The sequence below is a fragment of the Polyodon spathula genome, chromosome 3 (assembly GCF_017654505.1).
Source record: "Polyodon spathula isolate WHYD16114869_AA chromosome 3, ASM1765450v1, whole genome shotgun sequence".
Taxonomy (NCBI): Eukaryota; Metazoa; Chordata; class Actinopteri; order Acipenseriformes; family Polyodontidae; genus Polyodon; species Polyodon spathula.
In genome coordinates, this window is record NC_054536.1 from 7,950,707 (window position 1) to 7,972,964 (window position 22,258).

The following is a 22,258-nucleotide window of genomic DNA, read 5'->3' on the forward strand; positions in this document are numbered from 1 at the left end:
GAATTCGATCAAAACTTCCGAAGTGCACTGAAACACAATTTGCAAACAAATCGTTTTATTTGAAGCGTTTGTATTTTTGTGAGAAAGACTGCAGTCAAGAATCGGGGGTGTGGTAGTATTAAAAACCTTCCTTCTTGAGATTTTGCACACTGGTTTGAATTGACAGTGGTAGACTCTGTTATGTACAACTGGAAGCCGTACTTTAAGAGGTGTGATGGACTCGACTCATGGCAAGATTGTCATTCATTAATATGGTTCATGCATGAGGCTGTTCTTGCAATTCTGTTGTATGTGTTCATGCTCGGCACATGTATCCCAGTTACTGGTTGATAACAGTATATACATGAGTATTTAATGAATTGCAGTTAACTAATTCAGAAAATAATTCAATACAAATTTAAAATGAAGAACCCTTATTAAATGTATAATACACTCAATTCTAACTACAGTATAACAGTATGACATCTATTATTGTACCAACACATCTTAGCCATAACAGCTATATTGTTTACAGTCTCAACACTCAATGGACCCAATATAATCAATGTACGAATTCCTAGAGGATACTGTATAATATTTCTGCATCACTGCAGCTGTTCTGTCCTCATGGTATTGTAGAAGTAGCAACTGTGTTTACAGTTTTTTTTCCATATTATTCAAACCAATTGGGATTTTAAAATTAACCCAAAATAGACTTTTGTTTATAACTACTCTACATGTTGAGCTGTTAAAATATGTTGTAATTTCACTTGTAATAATGAATCTGAAAAACCCCACTGAGATGCATCATTTTATTTAAAAGGGTGTCATGGGATTATATGGGGCCCATGTATACTAGTTTCTCCAGATTGCTCTATAGCATCAAAATGTTAGCACTTCTGTATGGACTATAATAACTGTCTCATATACATGGATTAATTAAAGTTACACTGCAAAACTACCAAGTGTGCTCTCACCTTTTATGGTTTTCCTGGAGAGTCCATTTCGTGAAGTCATCGGTGGTAAGCAGCCTATTCTAATTCAGTGTGCTGCTGTGATTGAGCACCTGCTGCTGTTTGAAATTTACCTGCTGAAGCACGGAGGCACGTCTAGAACTCAATGTTAATGTTTCCTATCTTTCCAATACAGGCTCCAGCACTTGCATCTTTCATAACAGCCAGCAGTACTTAATGTATCTTGGGTCACTGGTCAGTGCACAAAGGATGAATTCAACATACCTCTGGTGCCATCCAAAAAGGAGTGCCCACTGAGGTATTCCTGCGAAGGCGACTGCTGGTCAGCTGGGCAGAGACACCTAAACATTGCAAAAAGAATGTGATTCATCTAAGATCTATATGAAAACTATGCATTGGAATAGATATTTGTCGCACATTAAGGCAAGTCAGCAATGCCCTAACTATAGATTATCACCTGCGTCCTGAATATTTTTTTTTTTTTAAATCATCACTTTTGAGCCAAGAAATGCATTTGGGCTGTTTTCTTTGCCCTAAACATGAAACCCGCTACATCTTGGTGTTAGTAGTGGGGTGTTCAGTCCTAGAAAAGGGGTACGTATAAGTGTTGAACTACATCTTGGTGATGCATTCCAATATCTGGAAGGTTGGTGGAAAAAATGCTACAAAGGCTCCCACCAGACCTCCAGCTTTAACTATAACAGCACCAGTAGAGCAGCGCAGGCAGATGTCCCTGGATGAGGAAGGTGATTAAGGGGATTCTGTTGCAGTACTGCACCCAGTCCCTGCTACAAGATGAAAGACACATCTTCAAAGTGTGGAGCTGGGGAAGCAGCGGCCTGTTCCAGAGGGAAAATGGAGGGGGCAGCATGATGGCAGGAGCCTCTATCATAGACTATCAATAGCCTGGTGATAAGGCAAGAGGCTGCTGAAACCTGGAGGGATTTGAATCACAGTGATTTGAATGTTGCAAATAAAGCACTGCACATTCATACTAGTTACAAATATTCAAATATTCATGGAAAAGGTTGTCCAAAAGTCTTCATCCTCAGACATATGCAAATGAAGACAGGTGTGTGGGTCATGGGATGGTCTAACCAGAATGGACGTCATCAAGTCCCAAGAAAAGATGTTATTGGCTGACCAAAAACCAGCCTCTATGGAATCATTGCAGACCCTGATTCGCCTATGGATATTTAGAAAACGTATTAACTCTAAAAAGTAATGGCTATCACAAGAAAATCTATTTGGAATATTATTGTTCAAGACATTTTTCTGGACTGTCTCATATTAAAAACAAACACGGCATACCTTTGGACAATTCTTTGTGATTATCAGAATGATCGTAGTCTCAGTTAGAATAGCCATGAATAAATTGAAAAGCCTTTTCCCCTAGAATTTATTTTCCTGTAATGAGTCACTGCAGGGGATTTCTCATCTCTGTTGATCAGTCAGTCGTGCAGTTGGTACAAAACGGTTTGCTTCACGCTTCAGATTATCACAGAGTATCACACAATGCATGGGAGAAATATGGAGCACATGTTTAGTTTGTAAATATCCCTTACCTATAGACCATCAGTGGATCACCTAATAATAACACTTCTTAAATGAAATGTACACACCTGTCTTTATTTGGAAAACCACTGATAGGTGCAATATTGAAACCTTTTTTTCTAGGCTGAAATATATCTGCCATAATGAAGGCATTACTGGCATTAAAGTTTTCGTATAGAGCAGTGAAAATTGTCTGTAAATAACAGGTTATAGTAAGTGTGAATAAATGTGAATTCATGTTATAATTTCTTAGATTTTATTTTATAGTTTATTACATTGGTACAAATAATAGAGTGGTTATATAAAACATTGGACCAAACAAGGCATTGTAATGTGAGTAACCTCCTCCACAAGAATTTCTAACTCCTCTACATGCAGTTTTAGTTTGCGTTGCCTGTCCCCTGCTGAGTGCTGTGTCTGTTGATCGCTCATTTTTGGTCAATGTAAGCCACCTCCACCTTTCACAATAAGCCACTAACTAAATGATACACCTCGACTGATGGACTTTTTATATCACAATGGTCATGGGTAAGTCTTGGACATTATCATGCACACTAAATAATCGCTCACAATACAGGTAGTGTGCATGCAATGGTATGTAAATTAGCCAAATAGTGTGCAAGTAAATTAATGTGTTCTGTGTTAGTAAATAGGACAGTAAATTTAGATTTATGGTGCACGTTAGGCTCACTACTTAATATGCATGTTACAGCTACATTTCTCTTAGCCACTATCTCTTAGGCAGCCCTTTCTATAGCTGCTGACAGATCAGTGAAATCATGCAGAGCATTGTGAACAAGGAAAAAGCTTGTTGCTTGTCAGGTAATATTAAAGGAAGGTACAAGATTTAATAAAATCCTTTTAAAAAGATCGTCCTTGACAAAGAAAATGTAACACTATATGATATTAGGCTACTGTAGCTTGTGCCCAGCTCCAACTTCAGGATTTTGCATATGGACAATAGAGGATCAATATATATATCTTTGTCGACCAGACCAACAGTTCATCACAACTGTAAAAATGAGTTTCAGATTAATTGTCTCAGAACTAACAATAAAGCTGCCCATGACGATTAGTGCTAAAAATAACAGCCAGGATACTGTAGCTGCTGGGTTTAATCAGCCCTAATGACCCTGAGACAGTCTAAATATATCACCATGCTTAATTTTAGAAATGTTGTGCCACTAATCCCATTTGCTTCTGTTACTCATGTCACATATTTTTCAGTATATTGTTTCAAACCTGTAACTCTTTGTGTGACCCAGATAGTTGTTTGTCTATTGTTATCAGAGGTTATCTAGGCTTATTTTTGAATGTCAAGATTTCTGACTCAAATTATTGGAGGAGTAAATGTTTTTCTTCCCCTGTGGTCCAACATTTTACCATATTATCTTAATTAAAAAAGATTAACAGCATAAGGTAACACTTTAAAATAATGGCAGCAAATTCATAAAGAATACCACAGGAACAGCACCTGAATATCTTATGCACTTCTTCTGAGTTCTGAAGTAATTCATTTTGAATTCAGCTCTGTTAATTCATGTGGGTTTAATTACCCATATTCCATGTTCCTTTGTAACAAAGGACGTTGAGCACATGTATAAGGCATGCATTCATACCCTTTAACTCTAATTATGAGAAATGTTGATTCACGCATGAATGCGTGCCTTCTACAAGTGATCACCATCATCTGTTACAAACGAACATGTAATGCTCAGTATATCTAACTCTAACTGTGTATGTGAAAGAACCCCCCCCCCCCCCCCCCCCCCAACACCAGTTTTTTCTATCTATGGTTGCTTAGAAACAGATGGGGAAATACATTTTTTTAGTGTATTTTAAACCCTTGTTTGGGTGTATATTTTAATTATCTAAACAGCACCAGATCATATACCCTCCTCATACCAGTTATGTAACAAAAGATGTTCAGTTTATTCACAATCTTGTTTTCAAAGCGTTAGGTTGGGTGAATGGTTTAAATACATTACTTAAACTCATAAAATTGCTATATTGCGCATCTAATTCCAATGTGTTTCATATCGCATTTAGTGACACTAATAAGGGATTCAATAAATCACCAGTGACACTATCAGTTAATAGGTAGCAATATTTAGATATGTCACTGTTTACATTTATAAAATTACCCCTGGCAAAAGAGGCAAGAAAATGCTTCATTCTGACAAGCATTTCTTGACAGTAACATAACAGGGTTAATCAACCTCAACCAAGACATGTGGATGAGTAAAAAAAAAACCCTTAGCAATTGTGATTGTGTTAAAAAGAAAATTGCAAAGAAGTTTGCTGTATAGATTTTCTAGAAGTTGTTAAAAGCATTTGCACTCCTAATGCACCCTGCTTTCCATGTAAAACAGAACTGAAATGGCACATTCCTAGTACATCAGCCTGCTGAAGTAATGCTTTTGATTATAATCTGTTGCCCCCTTCATTAATATATTCAGCACTTTCAAACTGTACGCAATTAACTCTGAAAAGCGCTCGACAGTAAAGGCTTTGACCTATCAGCCGCATGCTAATAAGCACATACCGAAATCCACCAGTTTAATTCCTCCCTCAGTAGTTAATAGGATGTTGTTGCCCTTGACGTCACGATGGATAGTCTTGTTGCTGTGTAAATGCTGAAGCCCCTGAAGGATAAAAAGAAAACCTGTCAAATATTTGAACTGAAATTTCATTCCATGCCCCAAGTTGTTTAGGCTGCCAAAACTGTGTTTTGGGGAATTAAAAAAAAAAAAAAAAAAAGAAAAAGAAAAAGCAGCAGCATGTTAAATAAATTTGTTCTGATTTCTCACTCATTTTGTCTTGTAACACCTGTCCTGTTTTATTACTAGATTCAATGGGATCTGTTGAAACAGAAAGAGAACCAGCAGCTGAAGCTAATGTGTTTTGAAACTAGGCCTTGAAAGGGGACTGCAGGCTATATTATAACACCTTATATGCTTCTTTAAAAGAGATTTATAGAGCTGATGCGTTAGAAAAATATTTCAAAATGGTACTACTTTGTTATCTCTTTATATTCAGTGTATTATATCTTTGTCTTGCCCAACATCTTAAAGAAGACAATATGTTACTCTCAGTTTCTCAAATCCATGAGCCTTCTTGTTTAAGCATTTTAAAATTAGCCTGCAATCTGCAATCATACAATAATACGTACTGTATGCATCTTTTCATATAAGCAACAAAATCAATTTTCACAAATCACTTTTGAAGTTAGCAAGCCATGACGATAGACTAAAATTAGATGATCGAAAAGAAGAAAACAAATATATCTTCTGAGGAGCTCCGACAGTGACAGCCTCTTTCTCTTGCAGTGGTTTTTAAGATGGTCAGGTTTACTGTTGGACAAATATATCAAATGCGTTGTTCCATTCAAGTTCGAATGTCCTTGAGGACTGTCAGGCCTGAGATATTTTGCTTGTGAGGCAAACATTATTTTTCTAGCACTGTCCAGAAACTAAAACTAGAAGCAGTTCTGACAAGCAATGTGTTCCTTTATGAACATTTCCCGGACTATTTTCCTAAAACTTTTCTCAGTGGAAGGGTACCCAAAGAATCATTACAAGTTTAAGGTAAATCTAGGTTTTAAGGTGTTTTTTTTTAATGAAAATAATGAGAACATGCATTGTATTACAGTGATCGTGGCCTCTCAATGAAAGCTCTACCATGTGGTAGTTGACCTTGGCTTCTGTTAGCGCCCTCGCCTTTGGCTTGTGACGCATAACTACTTGCAGTGAACTACCACATGGTAGAGCTTTCATCGACGGGCATTATCACTTAATTATAAATGTGGAGTCAGTCCTTGTGGTATTTATTAAGGATGATGTTAGTGTTTTTTGGTTTTCTTTTTTTTTTTTTTTTTTTTTTTTTATAATTTCATATTTATTTATTTATTTACAAATGTCATATTTCCTATTGTCCAATTCTAGTCAGCAACTGGTTAAACAGCTTAAATGAAGTTCCAGGCAAATCACAATAGAGTACTACTGTATCTCTTCCTGAGAGAATTCCACTTCATGGAATAATAGGTACCATGTGTTGGTACCATTTTTGTAATTTACTGGATAGTCTTAAAAATGTATTTGGCACTTCCAGGATAAACAATTAAACTGATGAATCATTCATCAGAAAAAGATAGGTGGAATATACCTGTTCCTGCAAAATATAATGCACAAAACCCAGACCGGTTATCTGCTCTTACCATAAGAGCTTCATGTATAATGTAGGCAATTATTGCTTCATCCATTCTGTCGCCCCGCTTCAGCAAACCTTTTACAAGATCTGTTACTGAGCCTCCATCGCAAAGCTGGAAGAAAACAATGAAAACAATGTGATCAACAACTTTGAAGACATGCACAGTAATAATGAATGACACAGCAAATCCATAGCTGAGCACAATTTCATACGTTTCAATCCATGGCCTGTGAAGGGACTTCTACAACCTTTTTCTTTCTCAAGGATGCTCTTGGAAACAAGATAGTCTAATTTTAATGATCTAAACATCTAATACCGGTGTAAACTAACTCGTTCCCCAGGGGAATGAATATTTGTCCCACTAGCGAACATTTGTTCCCCCATACATACATGTTTGTTATTTATCCTATTCTGATGTAAATTATACATGTATAATGCTAATAAATGTGAGCAATGTTTGCAGGCTGTCATCATGTATTATTGAGGATGAGACTGGTCCAGTCAGAGGGGACTGGATGGTACAAGGTTAGGGTTAGGGTAAGGTTTAGTGAAAATGCTCTTAAAATTAAGGTTTTAGTTGAAAGTGCATGCATATAAACTTCTATGCAAAGGAAGATTACTTTATTACATACCAAATAAGGGGGTACAAATATTCAGATGGGGAATCAATGTTCTCAAATATTGGTTCCGGTGGGGGGGGTGACATTTGATAAAATATCCCGAAAATAAGTTCGATAAACACAGAGTTAAAAAGTGGCAGTATTTAGGTCAGCCACAGTTTAGCTCATTAAAAGATGTTGCAACTCAAAGAGTCTTTCCTGGTGGCATATATTTAAATAAACATGCACAAACATACCATGATGGTGTCAGAGAAAATCTTAAATAGCTAGATGTATATTCTCTAATGCTAATTCAGAAACAGATTTGTGGACTATAATAATTATGAAACCTTATCTTTCAAAAGCAGTCATGGTAAAAAAAAAATCATAATAGTAATGTGCCTTTGGAAAATTACAAATTTATATAAGAAGATTTATTCGGCTTTGAGATGACTAAATAAATTCAAAGTTTTTGGAGACATTGAGTATATGATATTTAATACGGTCCCCTCTAATGCTGCTACATTATTCTATATTTAAAACTGGTTACTAAATATACACTGTTGTGCAAAAGTCTTAGATGTGTTGCATTGTTCTACTCAACAAGCTGTATAACAAGGATGAGCAACACTTGAAGATACTATCCTTAAGGAATAGAAAGAAGACGAACATTGACAACAGAACTGGCAGGAGGCAGTTCCATCCATCAACAGTCCAAAGACCCTTTGATCATTGTTCCGTAGTCCAATTTATGTGTTCTTGTGCATATTTTAGCCCCTTTCTTAACAGAGGTATTCCTACTGTGACACATCCTTTAAGTCCTGATTTCAAGAGTGACCTTCCTACTGTTGATCTGATGGACAACGACACCTGTGCCTTCTGCCAGTTCTGTTGTCAATTCAATGCTGCCTTCTTTCTATTCCTTAAGGATATTATCTTTAAGTATTGGTCATTTGGAGTTACATTTAAACTTGTGACCCAGGTATGCAAAGCTTCTTCTCTCATTGCTAATTAAGCCACTGAGGTACCTGGAGTTACATGCAAGCTTGTGACCCAGGTATGCAAAGATACATCTCTTATTGCTAATCAAACAGCTGGGGTAATTGGAGTTGCACGGATACAGTGCTGCCCTGCAATTTCATGTTTTGACCCCCGATTTTCAAAAACATCTAATTAAGCACATTGTTACTAAACCTTTTGTACTGAAAACCACCCAAAGGAAACAATGCAATCTCCTTCCAGCTATGGAGCTAATTTGCACCCAATAAAAACACAAGAAAATGTCAAAATTCAGATGCTCATTTACATAACTGTGCTAAAACACAAAACACAGTCAACTTACTTGGAAAACACCTCAGACATAAAATCGATAATGGTATGCAAAATGGTTCTATCTGATGGGACCATTAGCATCTCTTTGTTAACCTAATTATATCAACATGCTGAATAAAAGCTTTCTTCCATTGTGGAATTGCAATTGTGTGCAATATAAAGCTTGCAAGGTTTTCAGGCAGGATTGTCCTGATTGAAATGACAAGGAGCCATCAGATGCTGGATTACAATAAATTGTAACCCATTAACGCTCTGATCATTAAACAATCTGTTAAAAAGATACGTATATATTTAGAATACCCTTTCAGTCTGACAGCAAGAGTTGAAATGATCAAACATCTCACCGGCAAACTTGTGAAATAAACCGCTATGAATGAATGGCAATGAATGAATCATGATGATTGCAATTGGAGATGATTTATGAACTGTGGTGGGCACTCAGGGCCCTATGACTGTGGTGGGCACTCAGGGCCCTATGACTGTGGTGGGCACTCAGGGCCCTATGACTGTGGTGGGCACTCAGGGCCCTATGACTGTGGTGGGCACTCATGCCTGAGTGAAATATATATTTGGCCGGAGGCCTCGTCCGTGGGTGCTGACGGCTACCTGCATGAGGCCGGCTGGAAAAACACGAACAGTTACATGCATCCCAGTGCTGCAGATGGGGATGCATGTAACTGAATGAATAATAATAATAAATAATTAACACGCTCCACATTGGTGCCCTGCCATCTATCCCCCAAATATTGAATTTAATGAACATGAGCAGTTGAGACACGGCCCGTTCCCCAGAGCATGACCAATCACTCACCCTGCAGAACTAAATGCGAACCCTATTCACATATTTTTTGTTTTTTAGAGGGAAACCTCAGGGAATCTGTGATTAAGGGCAGCCCTTCCTCCAGGCTCTAAGTGGTCAACTCCTGTTTGGGCCTCCCAGCGCTTGACTGAGCAGCCGAAACAAAAAGAAGCGACATGAGAGAATAACACACATAGCTTTTATGGGTCTGCTGATGACGTATTGGGTTAGGGCGGATTCTCCTTTGCAAAAAAGCAACCAAGTTTACAAATACTGTATATGTTACCATAACCTGAATATACCACAAACCTCATATTACATTTGTAAATATATATATATCCGACCTGTAAGGGTTCGGTATGGTACAGGTACAGGTGGTTCTCCACTGGCAAATCCGACCTGTAAGAGTTCGGTACGGTACAGGTACGGGTGGTTCTCCACTGGTTATTTGTCGAGCCGAGCGAGAACCAAACCAGGAAACTCCCACCTCACAAGGCGTTTGAATCCAGCTGCAAGCCAAACCGAGCCAGGGGCTGGGTTAAGGATTTTCGTCATTATGTTGCGTCAGTCAGTACTCTCCAGAAAGAAAAACAACAAACGTGGTGGGCAACGAGTGTGATGAGAGAAAAGTACAGCCTTGGGATGCTGAGGAAATGCAGGCTCTAGTTTCTCTGTGGGCAGACAGAAGTGTTCAGGAAGATCTGCAGTAGTGTGTCAGAAATGAAAACGTTTATGCCAGAATTTCTGATGATTTGAAGCAAATGGGCATAAACCGTGTGTACGGTACACTTAACTCGCACGCTCAAAAACACAAAATTCTACTAAATTTATCACCCTTGACCTTTATTATATTAATATAAAGAGAAAAAAATGTGGAAAATAAAAAAAAATGATAAACTTATTTACAAAAATATAGTAAAACAAAATATAGTTGTATCATACATACAACTACAGCTCTCGTTTAAGCACTCAAACAAACAATTCTAGAAACAAAAGACAACTATCTTTAAAATGGGATATCTTTGGCAAATCATATTTTTTCCCCTTCAACAGAACTAATTGAACTCTAAGTCAACGTAATCAGTAAAATGTGTAGATCAGAAAGAAATTCCTAAATTTATTTACAAAATATAGCGATACAAGATACAGCTGTACCGTTGGTCTATTAATTTTTTAACACCATTTATTTGCGCATTTTTTGGCAAACTGAGTTAAGTGACAACAATAACTAATAACAACTGTCTTTCGTTGAGTGTGACGTCACAGTAGCATGGCTCGGCTCTGCAGTGGAAAATGCACCGTGAGAGCTCTGTACGGCCACGTAGGGGCTCAGCTGTACAGTTGAAAGGAGGTATTTGTGTTGTAAAACAGGTTTCTGTATTGTAAATAGTTGAAGTACATTTGTTCTCCCAGTGTTTAACTGTGTGCCATGACCGAGTGTGTGTGCCTGTTTATTGGGTTGGGCTCCCACAGCCCGCTGTTGTCTCTCTTACGTTGCTGTATCCAGTTCGCCACACTGTTTTATAGGGGCAGGTCTAGTCAGATTGTAAGGTTTGGGATTGCCTTGGTTATAGACCTGGTAAGAGGAATTTTTGTCAATATCAATGTGTGTGTTTATATACTGACAAGAACATAATCCAACAGCCTTTTTTTTATTGTGTCTAGATTTAAATCAATTATCTAGTGTTTGCTTTTAAAGTCTATGTGAAGTACTGTAGACTGTTTAACCCACAGGGCCATGCTTCATTAATCACCCCAGTAATGACAGAACTGGAACTAGGGGAGCTCTGAAAAGCAGGTAATGACAAAAGATTACTGTTACCGTATCTCTCTTTCTTTCTCTCTACTATTCTTTAGCTGGCATCATTGAAGACTGTGGAAAGGCTGGAAGAAATAGGAACGTTAAACTTCCTTTTTCCTGTGTCGTCTTCTTTTACTAGAATGTGTTTTCAGCTGACAAGGCAGGTCAGCTCAAATAGTTAACAAATATGCAAGTGTACATTTTAGTCAGAACAGTATAAGACATTGGACATGCTTGGCACCTCTTAAATGGATCACATATTATACAAGAACTTTAAATATAGATTGCATAAAAAAAACTGCAAAGTATCTGAGACTGCAGTCAAAATACAGCAGTATTACAGGCACTGTATTTACCATGTGTAAGGGCATTTTGTTTCCTTAACGTTACGCCGCCTCACTGTGAGCCTGTATAATGCATCCAAAAGCATTACATTGCACTGTCTTAGTGTTTCCAAGGCAACAATAATAACCTCTTGTGCTGTCTGCATCTGCCTTGAAAGGACAGAGCAATGTCCTTGACTTTGATTGGAGGCATATGGTCCAGGATTACAAACAAGAAAACACAAAATGACAGTGTCTGAAATCTACTGTGTAACACACCTCTAACAAGCTCAGGGTTAAAGTGTCGATTTTATAGAATTTCAACACCACACCCTTTCTAACCATGCCAGATGACTCTGTAGCAATTTTATATAAACAAATGGATTTGTCTTTAACATAGTGAACTTGTAGACAAACATTTAAATCCTGGTAACACTTTAAAACGATGACCACAAATTCATAATAATAAATTCTGACTGAATACCACAGGAATACCACCTGAATATCCTATGCACTTCCTCCGAGTTCTGAAGTGACTCTATTGTGGACGGTCAATTATGCAAGCTTGCCTCACATGCTCACCCCACACACCTGAATGCATGACTTCACTTGCAGCAACCCCACACGTTTATAAAAGCACAAACAAAATTCAAAATAAGAGGGACAGATGTTTGCGAACCCCATTGGGCTGGTCACACAAAGAACATGGTGATACACAATAATCCCAGTAAATCTTATCTAAATATGTACTGGTAGCAATTTGTAGGTCTAACCTCTTCCTATATGAAAAACTGACACATTATGGTAAAGGTGAATTTTTATATAGTAATTTTTTGCTGCTTGCCTATTATTCAATGCTACCACTTTCGGTTGACATTGAGAGCCGACATTGAAAACACATCAGTCATAGGAAAAGCAGTGCTTACTCAAATGTGAGGCAAAGCGTGAAGCTTCTGGGATTTGAATTCCCTTTAAAGAAAATAAATGGAAAACATTAAGACAGTTTTATATCTATCTATCTATCTATCTATCTATCTATCTATCTATCTATCTATCTATCTATCTATCTATCTATCTATCTACATACCTTCCATGCTGTACTAAAGTACCTTTAAGTACAGCATGGAAGCAAACGCAAAATAATGCAAGCATGTGTGTCCTTAATTCATTAGACACATTTCTACACATTTTTATTTTGTATATTTGGCATGGTGATGTATATACCACAAATCTACAAACATCCAGCTGTCACTGTGACAATATATTACGACTGCAATAGAATATTAGATGTACAGTAATCTGCCTCTAGATCTATCCTAAAAAATGTAGTCCCTTAAACGCAAATTTAAAATGTTTAATTAGAGAAAGGAAAGGAATTGGTACCTATGCTGTTTCTCAGACACATTAATTACACTTGTTTTTTTTTTTTGTATGGATTATGTGAAGTTGCAAAGACTCCTGTATATTGGGAAACTTTGTGGGAAATGCCCTTTCTAGTCCCATGACTGTGCCATTAACTGACAGTGTCTGCTTAATTGTATTTTGTATTACATGCATCAGACCTGCGTGCCAGAGGCCTGAGCTATTGTGAATAACTGTTATCATTTACACTCCAGTAATGACTCAGTGTCCATTTTCTTCAGACATTTAGAAAGGTTCTTTCAAACAGACAGACCTTGGAGACCCTTGTCAATTAATGATGCAGCCAAACACAATGTGTAACCTGTAAGAAAGGGTATCGTTTAAAAGAGGTAGAAAATCAATACAGTAATCAGAGCCGAACTAATAGAAAACGTTCTGATTATAGGAATGAATTGAATAATCAAGAACATCCCAGACATGTGTGGATCAAGTGTGTATTCTCAGCCTGAGGACACATTGAGGTTTGGGGCTACAATGGAAAGGGGAGACCTTGTCTTAGCTGTGTGAGAATATAATATGTAACGTTGTGACCTGCTTTCAATTGAGTTGTATTGACTCAAGGTTAATAGCAGCTCAGTAGACTTGCCTTTCAGCCAAAAGGCAACAGCTTCTAAAACCTACTCCTATTTAAGACAGCCACTTGTGTTTCCTTTCCATATGTTTTCATCCACGGCTCTAATATTAAACCTGCTCCACATTTAAAAACATAAGAAAGTTTACAAACAAGAGGCCATTCGGCCCATCTTGCTTATTTGGTCGTTAGCAGTTTATTGACCACAGAATCTCATCAAGCAGCTTCTTGAAGAATCCCAGGGTGTCACTTTCAACAACATTACTGGGGAGTTGGTTCCAGACTCCCACAAAGGGTTTCCTATTTTCTGTTCTGAGTGCCCCTTTATCTAATTTCCATTTGCGACCCATGGTCTTTGTTTCTTTTTCTTTTTTTTAGAATTTTGAATGCTTGAATCAGATCGCCGCATAGTCATCTTTATTCAATAAATTCATTTTTTTAAGCCTATCTGCATATGACATGCCTTCTAAACCGGGTAATGCTGGTTGCTCTTCTTTGCACTCTTTCTAGAGCAGCAATATCCTTTTTGTTTTGAAGAGCTGTGGTGTGTTTTCAAAATACCAGTAGAGGTAGCATAGAATAAGAAATACCAATGAACAGTTTAATGAAAATTAGATAAATGGTATTCAAGACCTAAACATCAGAAGGTAAGCAAGTGAGGCGTTAGTCTTGTGATAATATATAATATAACGACTGATTTAGAGAATGTGGAGTAACTTCTTGTGTTCTCAAGATACATGTAAAAATAAAAGTGTGAAACAGACAGACAGCCACCTTCAACACGTATATCCCCACAAGCTTACACTCCCATTAACTTATAATAAATAATGTAATGAAGTTTCATCACAATTTCATAAGCAGCGTTCATTAACGGGTGACACACAGATGGACGAATGTACAGACCGACATACACCACAATCTAATACTCTCAATAACGCATTGTAAAGAATATCAATACCAAGTTTCACCACAACTGGATAAGCGTTTATTTTTATTTCCTTTCAATTTACTTCTAAAACACCCCTGTATTGATTTATATCAATAATATAGGAACCAACAGTGAACCATTTTTATCTCACCGTTTTTTTTTAAAGGATTTGTTTTTCATTGTAATAAAAATGTTCACTGTAACATAGAAGTGGCTAATTTGGATATAGCATTATGATACTGCTCACAGGTGGTAAATATGTGTTTTCTGTAGACAATTTGTTGGGCAAAGAATGAGAAAATAGAAAATACATTTTACATTTTGTGCAGCTTGATATAATTCCGTTAACGCAGACCTTCACTGTATATAGAAATGATGGAAGAACAAATTGGAATTGTTCATTTAAATGGTTATGGATTTTGTTATGTAAGCACAGTTTACAAAAGCAGGACAAAGGAAAAATTGTTCTAGTGAAACCATGTTGGTTTGTTTACTTAACAAGAAACATGTTATATAGCACTTTTGGAATACTTTCACTGTGTCTAAATCTCATAGCTAGAAGTCATTCCATTCCACCCCATCTAACACTGACAGCTGCTCCAAGAGCTTTTTACAATGAGATTGTTTCTGATACCTGCTGGTGCTGTTTCAGGTAATGACAAGTGAACCCTATGGTGGACAACATTTTTAAACGGGGACAATAAGAGGAGTCATGTATATCTTTAAACTGTGGGATGGGAACTATATACAATCGATGGGCCAGAGAACTAACTACATACAATTCCAGGGAACTATATGCATTAAATGCCAGGAAACTATTTACAGTGTGCATAAAAGGCTAGTGCGTAACGTATATACATAAAATACCAGGGAACTATATACATAAAGTGCCAGGAAACAGAACTATATTAATCAAATATCAGGGCAGATAACTATATAAAAAATCCAGGGAAGTGAACACATTCTTTATTTTTCAGTTACTGGCAAAGACAAGCTGGGTAAAAATATTAATTTGACTCCTCCTCATCCTCAGTTACATTCTCATTTTCATGGAGTAGACTGTTGCTTCAGGAAAAGGGGTCTGATTCCACCAAAGGATTAGGTCTGCAAGATTAAAAGGGAGGTGTAGATTCTGCCTTCAGATCCAAAGTTTTGTTGTATATACTGTATATGGTTAGTTGCCAACGTGGCGACTTTATGGTCAAATTTACCTGCCGTATTAAAATTGAAGGTCATGTTAGGCGACCGGGAGACCTGATTTGAAGCACCCTGCCTGAGTCTATATTGTAATATGACATGTTTCCCAGGTACAGCAGTGAATTCAACAATGTGTGTGCAGCCTCAGCTAGAAGTTTTTTAAAGACTTTTTCAAAGGCAGATAGGAATTGTTCAGGTGAATGCTTATTTTGTACAAAAGAACAAAAAAAAAACTGCATAGAAACAGAGGAAGCTCATTTTAACAGTAGCTGAGACACATTTAAACCTAAAGTTCTAACATTTTACAGTTTGCATGGATTTCATTCAAAAGTACCATTAAAGGAAATATGATTATGAATGGATACCAGGAGTAAGATGCTGCTGCTGTTATTGTGCCTCTAACATCATTTTTCCTTACAGACCTCAAGCCTTCTTTTCTGGAACTCGTGGTGCAACACGAGATAGAAAACAAATCTGAAAAAAGGGAATTACATGGTGCTTTGTTTAAATAAATTCATTAATTTAACTTGCAATGATGCAAAGTCATTTTTCCAGCAGCATAGCCATTATGCACCATTTTTAGGTTAATTGCGTGATTAATAAAATAATTAACTGCAAATACATTGGAAGTAAGAATAGCCTATGCTCTTAGACTGTAAAAAAAAAAAAAAAAAAAAAAAAAGCTAATTATAAAAATGGTCCCCGACAAGAGCATTTTTTTTGCAAAGGCATCTTACTTTTTTTGCAACCATGAACATCACGACATCTGTTTCTTTCAGAATTTGAGACCTACCGTACATACAGTAGGAAGTGGCAAAGCAGTTAGTGCATCCATTTGTTCTGTAGGCTTTAAATAGGTCAGGCTGGCAATGCACATAAGACTGTTCCTCCGTTCTGTATTGTAGAACTCTGTTGACTTCCAAAGAAGTGCCTGTGATCCGCAAGTATTAAGCAGGTCAGGAGTTAGTCACTCTACCATCACTGCTACTGTTTTGCCACTTTAAGACTATTTAGGAAACAGAGTACAATACCTATTTGGCCCTTGCAGATTTTAAATAGAAAGAAAAGAAAATAACAATACAGTGTTTTTTTTTCCTACTGGTGCGTATGACAAAACCTTGAAGAAAATGAATCATTGTGACTGTCCAGGGAGTTGTATGAAAGAATGATTATTAAAGGATGGTGACCTGAATTGGAAGACTAAGCAGGCCATATATATATATATATATATATATATATATATATATATATATATATATATATATATATATATATAATATATATATATGTGATCTAATTAGATTAAGAGAGTTTGTCAAACATAAAAAACTTGCTTTTCCATTTTGCAATATGAATAGTGTTTAGTTTAGATAGTTTTTGTGTAACCAAGAAGCTCCCCTTCATCACTGCATGGTTAATTGCACAGGAAAATGAAATTTATAAAAACTGAAAATCAGAAGCTCTATTTATAATGCACAATGTATATGTTTTTTTTTTTTTTTTTTTTTTGCAGGGTAATTTCTCAAACTCCACAGAGTTAACACAAACAGTTTTAGAGTTTCTAAAAATGTAAATAAAATGTTATATTTATATATATATATTTTTTTTAAAACACTATTCGCTATTTCACTGAAAATAAATAAATAAATAAATAATTCCTGAAATCCACTCATTCTGACGAGTCTGAAATGACATTCCTAATCTGTAATAACTCTGATGTAATTGAAAAAAGAAATCGTAGACCTGTGGTACTGTATTGCATCTCCACATACAGTACTGAAAGAAATCCTCAGAATAGAAAGGGAACAACAGGACTGCTGAAGCGAGCAGAAATATGGAAGGTCCAGCTGGAAGAGCGTTTTTTCATTTAATTGGAGGTCAGGTAAAATAGGATTCAGGTTCCGCTGCTCATACAAAAACACTGAAAATTACAGAAACTGTATAGTGCAGAACGGTAACCATGGAGATTGTGCTCTCTGTTACTGATTTGCATTTCTACTGGAATTACAACAGTGTGGCAGTGAGTCATTTCAATTGCAGGGTCAACTTGAATGCTTTAGATAGCTAATCTGTACCTGCTGAGGGAACATCAAATTCCACCTCTGAGCTCTTTAAACTGCAGCCACATAACTGCCTTGACCTAAAATGGAGTAAACTGTAATTACCTACATTACTTTCTATACATGTCCAGTCTGAGGGTAAATTAGATCCTGCTGTTACAATACTGATGGCTTCTCTCCATAATAACTATAATCACTCGTTTTATAATTCCCATCTGCATTTATATCTTAGAGGAGTCTTGTACAAAGGGATTTGTGAAACAAAAAGACAAATGGTACCTTAAAAAAATGAAAATACAGTAGTTACAATCCATGGTGGCCCTTGAAAAGACTACAGTTACCAAGCCTCTCTATAGAATATTACAAATGTTGCTCTGCCAGACATTTTTCCTATTCACAGATTGTGGATTTCCTTTGAATCAGTGCAATATGTTCTAGAAGACTCTAGTGTGGATTAACAGCTGGTCAATGCAGGAGGAGTGCCAGCTTTATAGGGACTAATAGCTCTTGTCAAATGGGTCAGTATCAATACATATTAAATATGTTGGTGACCTTGACCATGGGCTGCCATACTGAAGACATGAGAAGCTTCTGCTGTATAGAGACAGTACTCTGAGTTATTTTGATACACAGCTGTATGTCTTATTTTTTTATTTTCTCAGTTCAGTTCCATTACCAGTATGATGTAGCATGGAGACTAGTTTGAGTTGAATATTTGAGATAAAATAGTTGAACAGGTCAACAGGTCCTAACAGTGATACAGTGAACATGTTTTCAGATAGTGTTTTTACAGTTTGTGTGCAGCTATAGTCACCTGTAAAAATGAACAGTTTCAAATAAGTGAACTCTCTACTTATTACCAGAAACAAGTCTTTTGTAAGAATGCAGCGTTTTTACTGAAGCGTGGGACACTGCCTCTGGATATTATTGACAGATATGTGGGAAGAAGGAGGTTTGAATAATATCACCTACAATACCAGGATTATCATATACAGCACATAGAACAGAAGCATTGGGTATTTCAGGTCTACTGAATATTTGTATGATGTTGCTAAAGGCTTTATTAAAGTGATTGGAGCAAACAAAATAATGACATCAACCCTATCTGTTTCCTGGTTTTCATTGCCATGAGCTTACATTCAGTATGTATTTTTTTAAAATAAAATCAAAAGATATCTGGTCCAATACTGAAGAATGTTTTCAGTTTCCATGCCTTACTCTCTGGAAATGTGTTACCCTTGCACTTCCTAACCCATTCCATCTCAGCAGCGTCGTCTGGACCTAAGTATCTTATTGGCTGAAAATAGGTCATCCAATAGAATCAGCTGCTTGGTTAGACACGAAAGGCGCCACTGAAGGGATGAGGGACAATTTCACCCTCCAGGCATGACTTGTACCAGATCTGTAGTACCAGATATCATGTTTTAAAATAAAAATATCTGTTCCCTATGACATTCCAGATTGATCAAACAAACAGAAGTGCACGGCAGGTGGGGTTTATGGAATTGTTTTGTCAGTTTCATTCACGTTAAGGTGGCAAGCCGGAGAAGCAGCACACCAACATGTTACCTTGTGTAACGTGACCTTTGGAGAAAAAGCACGGGTGAAGAACTACCATGCACCAAAGGTCATGAACTTCGTGTAATAGCCTCTTCCACCCATCAGCCCTGAAACTCATCTTCTCTGAAGGGAGATGTCACAGATGTGCTGTGACTCTCTGAGAATGGAGATGAATGCAAAGATATTTTCAGTACACTACAGTACACTACAAATGTGTCCCAATTCTTGTTGGAGGGTAGCATAGATGCTAATTGGCATTTTGATTTGCAGTCCTTGTATTTTATATTTGTTAACAAGTCACAATTCACAGTTGTTTCTCTCATATGATACATCTTACAGGAACAGATTAACGGAATGCCGCAATTGTACTAGTGTACAGTAGGTCCTCTGTTTCTTCTCCACTCCCCTGTGTGTGTGTGTGTGTGTGTGTGTGTGTGTGTGTACAAATGGTTAAAATCTTAAACCTTACCTCCAGGACGAGCCACAGCTGATCCCCGATTTTGGCATCTTTTCTGTAGAACATTCCATAGAATTTGACCACATTGGAATGGTCAGAAAGTGCTCTGAGGATGTTGTACTCGGCTTCAATTTCCTCATCAATATCCTAGCAATCAAAACACAAATTAAGCAATAATGTTTATTTTGCAACTGTGCCTCTGTATATAAAGAGGATGCACAGTTCAATATAAAGATGTACTGTATATATTAATTTGCATTATAAAACTCAGAAAAAAACCCAAGCTAGTCTAACAGCTTCTTAGTTATAAAATACCTCTCCCTGACACACGCCTGACCCCACCCCCCCAAATGTAGTGGTATTAGCACCACTATAGTTATGCATCAAGTACACAACATTAAAACACATATAATTTGAACTGATCTGCACAGACAGTGGTGGGGTTTAAAGAGCCCTTTGGCTCACACAGTCATCGGGCTATGAAGGATTTCCTCTTTTGAAGTTCATGACTACAGGTCATTAGAAAGGTCATGCCACCTATATGTTCTTACTTTACTGAGATTTTACATGCCTTGTAATACATTAAACACAGCAGCCTCCTTAAATTCTCCCTTATGATTAGGAACGGCTTCATATTTAAGAAGCTGTTATTAAAGGAGGCAGTGTGATTTAGTGGTTAAAGGACAGGGCTTATAACCAGAAGATCACCAGTTCAAATCCCACCTCTGCCACTGACTGACTCACTGTGTGAACCTGAGTGAGTCTTAATATCCTTATGCTCCATCCTGCAAATGAGATGTTAAATCAATGTCCTTTTATAGGTGACTCTGCATACAGTTCACAATCTACCTCTAAAGCGCTTTGTGATGGTGGTCCACTATGAAAGGTGCTTTATAAAAATAAGGATATTATTATTATTAATAACAAAGAACTTGTGCTGGCATGTATATTTCTAAAGAAAGAAGACATCTAAAATGTTTACATTTACTTTGGATACTTGAGGCTTGAGAGAATAAAAAGGTGTCTTTATATCTGCAGTTTCAATAGAAATAGTTTGTCTGGCACAAAAGTGCATGTGACTGACTGTGTGTCCCAAGCAATGTTACAGCGACAGCAGATTTAAATTGAAATTAGGGTGCCATGACAGTGCTGCTTTATTCATGCTGCTCTGTGCTGTACAGGGACAGAAAGGGATGGGCTTTAAAATCATTATCTTGCTTTTGTCTCAGTCATAGAAAAGAGGGCCATCAATGAATTCCCACAACCTTTATACAGCACTATCATTTTGAAGCTGCCTCAGTTTAATGTTTGAAATCCATGGTAAAAGCCAAGACTGGGGAGGTGCATGGTACACCTGAACATTTGCAGTGCAAAAGTATCACCTTTTATAAGGGTAGATGTTTAAAAACTGAGTTATAAACAACTTACATGGATCGGGTCCAGAACCTTGACAGCAGCCTTGCTTCCATTAATCTTGTTCACCACTTTGAAGACTTTGCCGTACGTCCCTTTCCCAATGGTCTCGATAATCTCCCAGGTATCAGAAGGATCTGGAAAGCTGTCAAAGACGATGGATTTCCCCGATACCGGAAACATCTTTCAGAATGATCTCCTATAAATGTAAAACCTTGAAATTAACATCTAAGATTGATGGAGCTTCCCAATTCTCTGACAGATACCATTTATTTGTTTAAGTTGTCTAATTCTCTGCAATTCTGTTTTAGCAGCTTTCATTAATTCTGTTTTTCTTTTTACATGTAAAATGTAAATATATATTCATCATCAAAGTACAGCTGGAAGGACAGCACAATACTGACTTCGTTTTAAGGACTTTGTCCCATATACATAAAAGATGGCGGTAATTTCCGGCCATTAAAAAACAATGACTGTGCAGTATTTAACACGCGATTTATAAAACTACTGCCTGGTTATTTTACCGGCCAGTAATGGGTTTAGGGTGATTTACCATCACAGATTGTTCTAACCAGTTGCCAGAGGTATACAAATGAGCCAAACCTTACAAAAAGATAGCATGGTATTACCATGGAAAATGTACCATGTTACTTTCATTGTAAATTGGGCAGTACCATGATGCATGATCCCACGGGACTAGCATGGTACAGATGGGACTAGCATGGTACAGATGGGACTAGCATGGTACAGAGGTATTAGGACCCTGTGGGGAGGTGTTGATGGTTAAAGCTGCAGGAATTTTAAGTGTGTAAAAGAACCATACTCACACAATTTGATAAAGTTATTATATGCATAGCAGAGTGTCATCTACAGTGACACTCATCAGTATAAAAGGAGGGACTAGCACAGAACAGGCTCTTTAATGGCGTTGCATTGGTCTCTTTCCTCAGCTAGCACATACATAATCAATTTACTGAAATTACTGATCAGACACTAACTAAAAAAGTCATGTTTCTTTTATATTTTTAAATGATTATTTATTAAGTCAAATAAAACAAAGATAACAGAAACAGAGAGTGA

At 37.1% G+C, this 22,258-nt stretch overlaps 1 protein-coding gene across 1 annotated transcript in view; it reads right to left on the reverse strand.

The window, feature by feature from the left end:
- LOC121312149 (myosin-IIIa-like) overlaps positions 1-21,369 on the reverse strand; it is a 67,283-nt gene extending 45,914 nt beyond the window's left edge. Inside the window, exons 1-5 of the mRNA XM_041244134.1 lie at positions 21,194-21,369; positions 19,778-19,912; positions 6,724-6,828; positions 5,053-5,152; positions 1,218-1,294 (exon numbers count right to left, since the gene is read on the reverse strand). Coding sequence (XP_041100068.1) covers positions 1,218-1,294; positions 5,053-5,152; positions 6,724-6,828; positions 19,778-19,912; positions 21,194-21,361 — 585 coding nt within the window. The 5' untranslated portion in view covers positions 21,362-21,369. The remainder of the gene's footprint in view (positions 1-1,217; positions 1,295-5,052; positions 5,153-6,723; positions 6,829-19,777; positions 19,913-21,193) is intronic.
- Between the last annotated feature and the right edge of the window lie 889 nt (positions 21,370-22,258).